Genomic DNA, 14,390 nt, shown 5'->3' with positions numbered 1-14,390 from the left:
CCACTGGTCTTGCAGGGATGTAAAATGATCCCTCAGAGTGTATATACATACATACATATACACACACACACACAAAGATTTCATGAATTCCAGATAGATTCTAGAAAAAATAACTTAGATGAAAGCTATTTTTTGTATAAGTGATTAATTTAAACATGAAATATTCCTTCTTAAAAACACATTGTTAGTATTCTTTTAATATAGAGAGTTTTCTAAACTGTTTTTCTCTTCCTTGTTGAACTTCAGCTTTTATATATGTGTTCTTTCAAGAAGTGGGCAGAGGTAATCCATTTAACTGAATCCTATCAATAAATATATAAAACCAGCAAGTGGCTTCATCAACATGATCTGTTTTACACCACACAGACAACGGTATGTTGGCTCCGAACTGGTGAAGTCAAAAGGCACAACAAAGTTAGCTCCATATGTGCCTGTGAATGAAAAATATTCCAGAGACAGAAGTGTTCTTTGTTGTAACTCTATCCCATCCTCCCCATTCTGTGTAACTGCTGGAGGAGCCTGTGCCAGCTCAAGGTACAGTTGTCAAATTCTGAAGATTTACTCTGGCATCGGAAATATAGCAAAGGAACAGGAGCTGCATTCACACTGCCTGAATTCACACACCATTTCTCTTAACCCAAGGAGAATTTGGTAATGCAGCACTTCTACCTCGTATTTTCCACAAGAATAAATTCATAACTTAAGCAACTCTTGCCAGCTCTCATTGCTTTTGACTTTCATGCTAATCCTCTAGTATTGAGGTATCTAATTGACTAAAATTAGCTCATTTGAAGTCCATATGGGATTCATTAACACCATCTAGGCACTTTATAAATGGCAAAGCCCATGGATGAAAGAATGTAAGCCATGAGTTTCAGGGGAATCCACAGTTAACATTTCACCAAGACTCAAAGTGGAAATGTTTTATGAGTGAAGATGCTTGGCATCTTGTAACTCTGGTCAGATGTAACATAAATTACCCTAACATATATCTAATACTATTCTCATAAATGACATCACAAATAAAATGAAAGACTTGTTCTTAAGCTTAAATATCTGCAAAAGATGGTGCTACCCATCCCCTTGCTGTTTTCAGAACGTATCTCTTGTCCAAGGAAAAAAGGCAGATAGGAAGGGAATAATACAGCAAATTCTGAAAGGAATATAAAAATCCATAGACTAAATTGATCACTTCATCTTTAACAAGAGATATTAAAGGATGAAGTTCCATTTATTTGTTTTCTGCTTGGAAGCTTGAGAAAAATGAGTTCTACACTGTTTCAAGAAGAGGAATTCATTAATCTTTCTTTAACATTGTCATTATAGTTGTTTGTTTATCATCAGGCCTACCGGATGGCAGCGAAACCATAATCACACAATATACATAAAAGTTCAGAAGCAGATATCTATCTATATGTGCAGCTTCTCAAATGAGGTGTGCACATATCTCATGATCCACCACTACACCTCAAATAACACCGGAGTCAGATAACTAGTTGGTACCAGTACAAAAGATCTAAACTGATATAGCCATCCAGTGGAGCTTCACTTTTGCTAAAAAGTGTATTCAGCTACAGGCTTTTTCTTATCTCCTCCCTCTTTTAAAAAATACTCTCTTCAAGTCTTCTACTGGGTTTGGTCCCACTGCCTAAAAAGTGTAACATACACCCTTTCTCTTAGAATAAATCAGGCAGATAAAGAACAGCAAATGGGAGCAGGCAAAACAGACAGAATACCTGGTGCAGGGTAGAGGGGCCAAGTGACTTGGAAACATAAAGACCCTAGAGTTGAAAAGTGCCTCCAACTGAAAGATTCAGGCTTGTTTGATTTGTTTTATCATAGAATTACAGAATAGTTTGGGTTGGAAGAGACCTTAATAAACACCTAGCTCCCACCTGCCTGTCATAAGCAGGTCATCTTCCACTAGACAAGGTCGCTCAGAGCCCCATCCAACCTGTCCATGAACACTTCCAGGGATGGGACATCCATGACTTCTCCAGGCAGTTTGTTCCAGTGCCTCCCCACCCTCATTGTAAAACATCTGGGTGAAGACATTCAAGTACTTGATCAACTGAAGAGCTGGAAATGTTTCCTCATTAAAAACATACTTTTCATAAATATTTAAGAAAGTATGGCTTGTGGGGGGTAGGTTTATGTAGAGTTTAAAGGAGAAAGCTTTAAAGCTGTATTTTGAAACTGCATAGTCGTTATGAGTTTAAACACATTTTAATATAAAAAACTGACAAAAAGCCGAGTTTTCTCTTGCTGAAGTTTTTCTGAAGGTGTTTTGAGCTCGTGGACTTTGAACTCAAAACTCTTTAGCAGCACTTGAATTTCCCTCACTAAGGCATATGACAGAGGCATTCTTCCATGATTACTGACTGTAAGTTGCACAAGGGTATCTTGTTTTACTAAAAAAAGGTTAACATGAAGTGAACACTGGGATGAGTAAAATACACAGGAATTGAAATACAATAGTGATGGAGATTGTTCTGCATAAATCTTCAATTCTCTTTTTATTCCTCTAAAATTGCATAAACTTTTAAATAAATACTATGGGGATGGGGTTATGTACCCTGAAACCCTAGACCAGATTATTCTTGCATTTCACAGAAACACATCATAATGCCAGAGTCCATTTAGAGACAGAAAACAGTAAATGAACAAGTCTGGAAACATTTCTTTAGCATTTGCCTACCCATATAAATGGTTGCCTAAGCGTTGTATTTTGTGTTGGCAAAGGTATGGGGACTAAGTCTTGCATTTGAAACAAAGCAGCTACACACCAACTACTAGGAGTATTTATTTTCTAACATACACTTCTGAATAGCTGCTGGGGCATAAGACAGGGCACTAAAGAGGTCTCTTTGGCAAGGCAAAGTATTTGTGTGTGCAGATAGGTGCAAAGTGTGTGATACTCTTACCTGCAGAACAGACTGCAATAAGAAAGTCTCATTACAAACAGTCCGAATTTCAGGTTCTAAAGAAAGCTTCCAGCTTTCTTTCAAGAATTAATCCTAGGCTGAATTTACAGGCATGGGTGGTTCATGTTACATTGGTCTTGAAATATTTTCATGTATCTCCTTTCCTAGCCAATGAGGAGCAGACTGTGATGTTTGAGTGATCAGACTTGGTGAAAAATGTGTTTGTCCTGCAAAATGTCCCCTCTGTCTTTCTTTTTAAAAAAGGCTTCTCTTCTCAAGGTCAAGACTCTTGGAAAACCCATTGAGACTCAGGAGATCAATAGTTATGTGGTTCCTTTGGCTTTTGCTTCCCTGGAAACTTCAGATATTACTGACTTTCTGGTTTTGTTTCTTTAATGGGAGGCTGAAAAATTGTAAGTATGCAGTGAAGTTCTAATGCAAAGAAAGCATAACATTTATAGTTTCAGAGTGCTAAGTCTTTCCACAGATGAGTTTAAAATGAAAAGCAATTCTTTGAAGTTACTGTTCAATTCTATGAAGTTCCTCTCGAAGTTTTTTGTCTGTTTGTTTGTTTTCTTGGAGAATAATGTGTTGAGACCTGCAGCATTTCTTTGGTGTATGTGTGCCCTCTGGTATTAACAACAATCTTCAGTCTTGAAAAAAAAAATTTTAAAAGACACCTCAAAGAGATCTCTAATATATTATGGACTTTGGTCTACTTCATGGTGCCTCAGGACAGTTAAGTTTGCAGTTCATAGAATCACAAAATGACAGAATGTTAAGAGTTGGATCATCTAGTCCCAACCCCCCATTAGACCAGGTTGCTTAAGGCCTTGTCCAACCTGGCTTTGAACACTGCCAGGGTTGGGACATCAACCTTCCTGGGCAGCCTGGGCTCTAGTACCTCACCAGACCCAAAGGAAATAATCTTTTCCTAACATCTAACTTAATTTCCTATCTCCAATTTGTACTGATTACACCTTGTCCTATCACTGCAGTTCCTGATGAACAGTCCTTCTCTGGCTTCCCTGTAGGCTCCTTCAGATACTGGAAGGTTACTGCGAGGTCCCCACACAACATTCTCTTCTTCAGGTTCAACAGCCACAACTTTCTCAGTCTGCCTTCATAGAGAAGGTGCTCCAGTCCCTTTAATCCTAATCCTTACACCTAATCCCTTCTTATTGGTTCAAAGGTTTCCTATAATGAGACTAAACAATATCAGAAACAGTGATGGAAGGAGGAGCGAAGAAGGCATGAGGTATCAACTATCTACATAAGATATTCTAAAATTACAGTTTTAATAATGCTTTTTGAAAAGATGATGGCATGCTTAAGTTTACAACTCAAAATCCATCAGATTTTAAATAATATATGTACAAATCATACCATATACAAACCCCACAGATACTGCTCAGAAATTTTAACAAGTATTCACTCTGGTATCAAAATGCACAATAGAAAAAGCTTGTTATTCAAGTAAATTACTTGGAAAATCTAGAATAAAGAGAGTGTCTCCTCCACTACTGCCTGACAAAATGACAAAAACAGATGACTTCATGCTTAAGAGTAGACTCCTAAAATTAATTAATGCAGTTCAAAATTTGTATTCTTGAGAATATTAACAACAGTAATGATTGTTAAAAATGGGTGCAACGAAAAAATCCAACCCGAGTCACTTGCTGTACTGAATCAGATTTAGTGTTAACTATCATATATCCCAATTCACACAGCCAAAGTTTACAGTTCCTGAAGTACTAACAATCTTTAATGTCATCCATCCTTTGCACAGGTTGGATCAAATGGATTTACTTAAAAAATAGAATCTCATTCCTTAAGCAAGATAATTTTCATTTGGTTTTACCTGTTTTGGGTTTTTTCTCTTATGTATGTGATTAAAGGGGGAAATTCACATAGTAAAAGTAGTATGGTTTTGGCTTGTTTTGTTGTTTTGAGGAGTCTTTTAAAATATAAATTGCATAAGAATTATATTCCTCCTCTAAGAATGTACTTGACAGGTATGTTTCAAGAGTGCTTTCTTGTCCCTGAGGATGGTATTTATATCACGTAATTTCAGACACCCAGCTCATATAATTTACATCATTCTCTTGGAGTTCTCACTAAATAAACCTCAGGAAACAACCAGTTCACATACCCTAAATAAGAACATGCCTAGGTGCACAAGGGAGATGTTGAAATTACTCTCTTAAGCGTTAGATTATTTTCAGTTTTTTGCTTTCACCCATTTTCCCAGCTATTAAAATTAGCTCTATTAGCTTCAGAGTTTCTTAATTTTGAAGAGTTAAGCAACACATACAACATGGACATTCTTCCTCTCCACCCCTCCTTCCATTACTAGAGACATCTTATGAAAATCTTTTACTACGTATTTCAAAGATATCTTAAAGAATCATCAGAAATTGCCAAAATCAAGGAAACCTGAACATAAAAAGAATAATTACACAAACACAATGTGAGGCCTTCCTTTCAAATTACTAATTCCCTAGCATGGACTTTTATTTTGAAGGAGACCCTATTTGAGATAGATTCCAACAGCTTAGGCAAAAATGCAGAAGTTTGGGAAGCAGCAGGAATTGGGTCAGGGAAGGAGAGGGAGCACCAGGCTTATGTCAGTGGAAGCCCAAAGAACAGTACAGCTGGCCTTCACAACATCAAAAAATGTTGGTTGAGGGCAAGTCAGATCTAGGTCTGAGTTTCTATATTAACCAGTTTTTTGCTTACACTGATAGCTAGAACATATCACCTCTGAGTTTCTTCTCCAAATGTGACACAGGAAACAATAATCTTGTTCAACAGAGCAATTGAATTTTGCAGAATTCCTCTAGCGTGCCCTAAAATGTCACAGTTCACTATAGTATTGTGCAATGTGAAGAAATTGCTGCCTTTTATGTTACACAGAAACCTTTCAAAAATGCCTGATTTTACCCTTTTCTATTCAAGAAAGCTTTCAAAACCCATGTGGATAAAGTCTAGAGCAGCTTGATCTTATCTTATGGCTGCTCTTAGAGCAGGAGCTTTGATTAGAGAGCCTGTGAGCTTCTTCACAAGAATAAATTATCCTCTGATCAGGTTAAATAACATTCAAACACAAGAATTTTTAAAAAAGAAATATGCACTCCAGGACTACCTGATAAGGAAGCATAACTCTATAATAAACACTCAAACACTAGGATTTGAGTTTAAATTCAAATTACAAAACACCCCAATAATCATTAACTCAAAGATTTTCCTTACAGCCAAGTTAACTGTTCTGCCTGATTCACAAAGTACCTGTACTATAACACAACTACAATATTTAAGCTTGTAGAAGTGAGTAGTTTTAATACACACAGTGAAAACATCTACTGAAGAGATTTCTAGATACAACTTTTAATGAAAACTCAGAGAAAGAGCATGACCTAGCAGCAAGACTTTTTGGTTTTTCTTTGTTGTACAGCATTGGATTTACATGCAGCATTATTAAATGGTAATCTATCTAGACAATAACATATCTAAGATACAAACATCATTTGAATTAAGTCCATTTTCACTAAGGCAATGAGTCAAAATTCCCTAATAAAAACTTGAATACAAAAATTGGAGTTTTAACTAACAAGCAACAAGCACACACATTATATATTGTCTGATCAAAACATAACGCAATAGAAATTCCAAGTTTACGTATTACAAAATAAAATGAGGTAACAGGTGCAAGTCATGGTTGACAGGAAATTGAAGACTTTCCAAGTTTGTCCCAGAAGAATCCACTTAAATTTTCCTTCTGAAAATGTGTTTTATCAGCTTCTTAAGGTGTCAAAAATGAAATAAAGCTTGTTATAAGCAAATCTATTCCCTTCAAGAGCGAAAGAGCAAGTTCAACAGTTACCAAGAAGCAGCACTTGCAAAGTTCCCCAGATACACTATTCAGCCTTAGAATATAATTAAAATATAAAAACTGAATAGTTTTATTGAAAGTTTTAATCCTCATGGTGCATAGACAATTCCTGGTCATGTGAAAACTTTAAAAGTCAGTCACATCTGTAGTAGCCAAAAATTTTTAGCAACTGTTTTTCTCTCCAAACCCCATTTTATAATCAACAGTTTTCAGTTGGAGAAAAAGACAAAAAAGTCACAACTTGAAGAATGTGGAAAGTATTTTTAAACAGAAATAAACCTGAGGAAACTAAATTTTACTTAGGAACTGAAATATGTATATAGAAGAAAATTATGTCTATTTTTTAGTCTTAATTTATATGTTAGATTTGATTACCTGCATTCTGCTAGAAAAAAGTCTTCTTGGACTAGCTGTTGTTCAGGAAAGGATTGATCTGTGTCACAGACAAGACTTAAAAAAATTCTAATGCCATTCCTTAGGCTACATTTTACTTCATTTTTTCTGGCAACATTTACCCATGACAGCAGTGCTCAGTTTATAGTATGTTATAGGGTGTGGGATATTTTGTTATTATGATGACATTATGATATTATATGTGATATAGTATGTTATAGGGTGTGAGCATAGGACAGTTCTATTACTTCACTGTTCAATAATATTTGTCATACATGGCTTAAAAAAGGCAATATATTTAATTACAAGAGTTTATCTTTGGTGCAAGACTTGTAACTGTTTAGTACACTTATCTCTCAAGCAGTTGATCTGAGTTACACTGCTTGTGAAGAGCATTAGGACTTTCCAGATGAGAATTAAATTGAAGCAACTAGACTTCAGCACTGCAATGCTCAAGAAATAATGTAATTTTAGACATATTCTAGAGAACGTTAATTTCAATTCTTACAACTATTTACTGAAATAATAAGACTGAGATCTAGTAAATCTCTAGTGACTCGAGTAATGCTGATTTTTGGGGTCAGAAAATAACTAAATACAAAAATAGTCTACACTTATGCTGCTGAAATAAAAGACCTCAGCTACTTATGCTAAGACCTAAAGGGCAGAAGAAAACATATCAGGCCAGCAAAGGCATGTTATAACAAAATCCAACCGAACATTTTTCAGGTGTGCACATAAAACATAAGCAGTAGGATATAAACTAAAGCACAACCTTCACACTTGTAATTTCTGATCTTTTTCACACCAGTTAGACTTCCAGTTCATACAAGGACATGACACCCATCACCTGAATCACTGATTTGACAGTGGCCCCCTTCAAACCTTTACTCCTCCCTCCCCTCTGCTGCAGAGGCACCTGGCTCTGCTGTGCCTGGCAACCCTCTGGGCAGCCACACGGAACTGCTCACCTCATCCTGCACAGCAACTACAACACCTGCCCTATGACTGCTCCCATGTGCTCCAACACACACTGAGGACCACACCTTTTCATTCTTCACACAATAAATATCCAGTGTAAATACCAGAGCAGAATGGAGCTTTTCCATTTATTGAATAAACAAGCTTGCTATGGTAGTGTTATTTTCAGTGCAGTGTAAACTGTCCTGGGTGACTCTCGTGTCCTACAGCTAAACTCACTGCAGGGAAATCCACAATGCCTTTTCCTCTGAAAAGCACCTGGAGATTGATCAGCAGTTTCAGGACTAAAGGCAAATAAGTGAAAAGAAATGCCACAAACAAGACAACACTCAAATGCCCTTGCAGCATTACCCTCCTCACCCAGGAATGCTGACTAAACTTTACATTTGCTGAAATGTAGGATTCAGAAGGAAAAGGCTCAGGATCAGCAGAAGTTACCAGGGTGCACAAGGAAAGGGCTTATTTCAGCAACTCTTCTCCATCACACATAGAGTGTCACATACACACCACCTCATCAGAAAGGCAGGGAACAAGGGGAAGCACAGTTCTTTTCTGTGCCACATGACAAGTCCAGGTAGTCTCCAATAATTGAGACGTAGGGTTTTGATTTTTTTCCCTTGTATATCAGGGCAAGCAAACTGCCTGCAGAGAACATCCTTTTAGACAGCACAAGCAGCTAGGTGTGTCTACCCAGTTGCCAATTTATTATTACGAAAACCCTCTACAAAAACATCCCCATTTAACCAGGATTAACAGAGTCCTGAAGGCCTCACTTTCCATCTTCTTTGTGCATGTGTTTCATGCATCTTTATTTATTTCTAATAAATAAATAATGCTTATTTATTTATAATAAAATCCTTACCTATTCCAAAATTTACTTTATTTCAAAGAGGTTTATAAACTTAGGTTTTCTTCCATAATAGTTCACTAACAAATTTGAAGCTACTATTAACAAGACACTGGTCTTTTGAGAATGAACAAGAAGTAAACTTCAAAATGCAGAGTTATTGTTGTAAGATTAATTCTAGCTACTGATATCTAACAGGATAAAAACCTAAAACTAGGCACTCACACTGCATACATTAAATAGATAGAAAAATGCAATGCATGTAAAAGTTTGGTAAACTCTATTCTACATCATTAAAAATGACAACAAGGTTTTAAAAGTGTCTTCAGTAATGCTCAATGGAGACCAAACTTAGTTACTACATTGTCATACCAGAAAACATATTTACATAGGCAGAACCAGAGGGGACATCTTCAAACTATCATTTTTCTAAAAGAACAAACCACACTATTCATGTGTGGACTTTATCACAACTCCTTTTCACAAAAATATTGATAGAAAGTTTCAATACTCAAACAGTTTAAACAAACTTGTTACAGAACATGGATAGATCTGCAACATTTGTATTACTCCTTCTCCATGCACATAGCATTCTCACAATGCACCATTTCTTCTCAAACATATAATACATGCACTGGTGACAGTATAAAAATAAACAGAATCACTCTGTTAAAAAAAAATAGTGTTAGAGTGTTTTCCCCATTTGAAAAATGCATATTATTTTTTTTCCAGATGCTTAACAGTATTATTCTCTTACAAAAACTGACATGTTCTGCATAATTTTGGTTTCATTTTGAATTGCATTACATATCTTAGGTGTTAATATTCCCCAAACTTTGATCAAGAGCTCTTAAACTCTACTTAGGCTGAATTACACAATGCTTAAAAAATAAATCTAGTATTTCTAGCTGTGTTCTAACTTTATTAAATGTTTCACTCACTCTCCATGGTCCCAATAAATTATGTGTTTTATTGAGAGCGATTCCTTTACAATTACTTCTAATAGGCAAGATATATCCATTGTAAATTGTCACTTGTATAATTAAATAAAAGTCCTACCTTTCTCAAAGAACAGAGCACAGCATTCCTAGTGCAAAAAACTAGAATTCAGTTTGAAGCAGAGCTGCACTTCTCTCGCATTTTCAAAAAAAGTTGAAAAAATTTACAACTGTCAGAGAGCTGTTCAATTAAAGCCTGCTTTAAACTTCATAATCCAAAAATTCTGTAAGAGTCCCTTTTCTTCCAAGAACTTGTCAATGAAATGTTGACATACAGTCCCATCAGCCACTTAAAGAACTTGTACAAAATCATTTAATTGGAATATTCTATGAAGCAGGTAATTTTACTAAGAGTTTAGACATTGAAATATTGATTCCTGTTAAAGGGACACCTACACTAACCCGTGTTCAAGGGCTGATTAAACTATAATGTTCCCCCAAATCTTATTCCAAAACATTTTATCATAGGTTTGTTTTTTGGTTTTTTTTTTAATTAGAAAAAATATTACAAATCAAAAAGCGAGTCCATTTTTTTGGGTGAGAAGTGGGTTTGCTTTGTTTTCCCCAAACACCATGGGAGAAGGTCCCTTTAACAAGGAAGGCGACAGGTATCACTTAATCAGGATGTGGGAATGGAATCTGTACCTATGGGTAAATGGCAATGCGTTCTGTGTTGGTTCAGCCCTTGGTTCTGAGTTCTGCGTCACTTCTGGCATCGCTCGCTCGTCATCTGTCCCGTTAATGCTTTCCGGAGTTAAGGGAGACTGAATATCCCCTCCAGCCGACTCCTTCAGTGAAACAAACAACACATTAAAATTATAAACACTCCCAGGAAGGTTATGTACATAAAAGCACCAACATTCATTCTCAAACAATACACAAATTCTAGTTAGTATTAATATAACGTTCGGATTTCCGGCATCCCTCATGGTCATGTTTCATCACATGTATTTAATTTTATATTACCAAAAGATTCACATTATCTTGTACAAAACACAAGTGGCCTATGAATTCTTTGCAAGATCCTACCTTCCACTTATTATAGACCTCTCTCTTACCTGGAATTACTTTTTAACCTCATTTTGATACATAGTGGGTGATTCTTGACACTTGGAATTCCTGTCTCATACTATGTTGGTTTAGTATGGATAGTAAAAACTAATTAGTGATTAGTTTGGAAATTAATAACTGGATTAACTAATTAAATATAGGGATATGCTTTTGGGTTATATAGTTTAAAAAACAGAAGAATTCTGGGAAGTGGTTTTTTTCTGGCTTTAGAAGAGGTAGGAAGGTAGCTTGGGTTTTTTTCTGCTGGGGCAGGGCCAGTCAGAAATTAGAGAACATAAAACTGCTACACATACTTTACATCCTAATGCAGTGAAACAAAAAAATTTGGTATTTGTTTCAAAATCTAGCTTTTGTGCTGTTTATTAAACAAAGTGAACAGTGGGAGGGCCATTTGTGTTGTGTTCCCAGTTTCACCTATGAGCCAACTGTAAAGAACACTTGTTCAGCAAAGTACAGGCAAAAATTTTCATAGGCATGTTAGTCTGTCCCAGCTCTTGCTGGCCATGGTATTATCTGGGAAGGAGAATACTCCAGCTACACCCAGGTGTACACATAGCTATGGCTGTGCAGTTGAACACCTTCATGGTTGTCTCCCAGCAGAAGGCATTGCTATGGCTTTCATTACTCTTCATCATACCAGTATGTTTGTTTGTGTGTACATTTAAGTATGAAAAAGAACAGAGCTGAAAATATAAAGAAGCAAACAAATTATTCCATATGAATGGCATGGTTTTGTTTTCTACTACTGCTACTACTATTATTATTATTGTTATTATTATCACCATCCAGTAGGATAGACAGTTTCCACTGACAATAAATGAAAGACTTTCTGGATTTAAAGGTTTTTCTTCTCTTTTTTCTTCTTCTCAAACTACCTTATGTATTTTTAAAAATTACATACCACAGTCTAAAACAATTTGCATAGTTTGTGTCTTTAAGATAAAATTCCTGCAACACTACTACTAGATACATAAAATCAGGGTCTACTTATTAAGATGTTTTAAATGTGAATGCACAAAAATTATTTCAATAGAAGAAAAAAATACAAATTCCATCTAGGCTTATTTTTCAGTAAAGTACTTCCATAGACTTCTAATATGAATGAAATTCAAGTAACAAAAATTAAGGCAGAAAAGCATCCCCGTCTATGTAACAGCTAAAGAGTAATGGTCTGCAAAGTCATGAACAAAAGAAACATCAGTTTCTAGTGTGTTTCTCTTCCACAAAAAGTACAGGTTAATCAGTGCTTTCACACATTCACAGCTACCCCTGTCTGATAAGTAATTTATTTGCAGACAACCCTAATGGACCTGACTATGAACAAACACCAAATATAATAGAAAAAGCCATTCACACTGAAAAGATTTTTCAAAAAATGTTTATAAATAATAAACTGTTCCCTTTTTATTTTAATTAGAGGTGTAAAAGTATTTTAGAAACATTTTGTGAGATGTGCACACGTAATGAAGTTTTTATTGCATACCATTCTAACTTCACATAACATTGTAGTATTTAGTATTTAAACTAAACATAATAGTGGGGTATTCATTAAGAAAGACATCTTAAATTTCAACATCTTAAAAAAAAACCCTACATGCACTTACAGAAGATTCCTTAAAGTAAAACAAGTAGATATTGCAGCATAGATCAAACCACCTTTTAGTGATAACAATAAGGAACAGAAAGAAGTTAGTGGTCCTAAAATCATGAAGAAACAAAAACAAGTCCAGTATGTTTAGTTACTGAGTATTGCTATCTCAGTAAGGATTCCATATATGTCCCTGGTACAGCTGTTCTTCATAGTGCTTCTCCTCACTGGCTGGCAATGGCGTAAGGCTGTCAGCTACTGCCACCCTAACATGTATAAAGAATTTGTTGCAATATTTGTTGCAGAAATTCATATATCATTCCAGAACTTTTTCACAAGCTCCAAGTAAATTTTGTACTTTTACAGAGAAAAAGACAAAAAATCAAACATTTCTTGCACTAGAAATTGTGTGATTGTAAAATTTTGCAGGCAATAGTTATGCCTAATAGTTTGCATAGGAGGGCTCAGAATCACAGACAAGACTTTTTGATTAAATTACCCCACCCCACAATTTCAAAAACCATAAAAGGTTTTAATCTGAAATGACCAGGCTCAAAAAAACTATCAGAGTACAGTCATCCTTAGAAAAAAAGAACTGAGGTTCAGATACCAACTGATTGGAGTGAAACCTCACAAGACTGATTGGGTTGAAACCTCACAAACCTCACAAACCTTATAACTGCAAACTGAAGAAACTGCTCTATCTGATTCTGTACTTAAACCTAATTAGGGTTACTTTTAATGAAAAAAAAAAGGAGATGTGAGTAGGTGGACACAATTATCAGGCTATTGCTTTATGCAGCTCAGTGAACTCCAGATCTAAATGTGTGTGCATGGGGAAGCTTCTAACTGAGAATAGTGGGTAGTTTGCCACTGCAAAATCCATGACTTTATGACACGAGCAAAATGATTCTCTATATTGCAAGATGGATCTGGGAAATAGGAGGTGGCAGAGCAGGGGAGCCAGTATGTCAGTTTTATATAAACATGGTAAGAGGTTGCAAGTGTTTATTAACCTAAGGCTCAGTTAAATGGACACTAGATGGTACAGCTATGTGCATAGGTGGTCTTAGAAGTCCTGAAATAGACAACTTCTTTCTAGACCAAAGCCTCCAGACATACCAGATATAGATAAATTGTCTACTATTATACAAATCTGTCTACATACAGATGGCTCAAAAGTACAGGTTCTCTGTCACAGAAACAATGTGTTACTCTTCATCTCAAGAAAGCCCAGTGCACTCAATGGGACTTACATATAGCAAAGCAGCATCTCTCTTCTATTTTGGTAGTCCAGGCCACTGTCTTTCTCTGAACAAGTGAAGTTCTCTTTATAGTTAAGGTAAAAGGTGATTTTATCTATTATCTGATATTCTGGGAAATTAAAGTAAAGCCTGCAGGTAGACAGACGGAGAACTGGGAGTATTAAAGAAACAGGGAGAATGAAGAGTTTAAAATTAGCAGCATCATTGCTTAGGGGAAAAGGAACTCCTGCTATTAAGTAACTGCAGATTAGGCTATGTATGGTTTTCTTTCTACCATGTGTTTCACACACACTAAAAAAAAAGAAAAATCCGAAGAACATATTCCATCAATGAAACAAAATATCAAAAAACCCCACGGAACTTCTACTTCCTGACTATTGAGGCACTTCATAGGAGCAACACTTTGCTAACACACGTAACACCTGATGGAA

The 14,390-nt window shown here is 35.9% G+C and overlaps 1 protein-coding gene across 2 annotated transcripts in view; it reads right to left on the bottom strand.

The window, feature by feature from the left end:
- Positions 1 to 14,390, bottom strand: part of HOMER1 (homer scaffold protein 1) — a 94,911-nt gene that overhangs the window by 42,882 nt on the left and 37,639 nt on the right. For both annotated transcript variants that reach the window (XM_063422921.1, XM_063422920.1), the window contains exon 5: positions 10,681 to 10,823. In XM_063422921.1, the coding sequence (XP_063278991.1) occupies positions 10,681 to 10,823 (143 nt within the window). The remainder of the gene's footprint in view (positions 1 to 10,680; positions 10,824 to 14,390) is intronic.

Source organism: Prinia subflava, chromosome Z (assembly GCF_021018805.1).
Source record: "Prinia subflava isolate CZ2003 ecotype Zambia chromosome Z, Cam_Psub_1.2, whole genome shotgun sequence".
NCBI lineage: Eukaryota > Metazoa > Chordata > Aves > Passeriformes > Cisticolidae > Prinia > Prinia subflava.
Note: the sequence above shows the minus strand (reverse complement) of the source record. Positions and strands in the feature narration are given on the sequence as shown.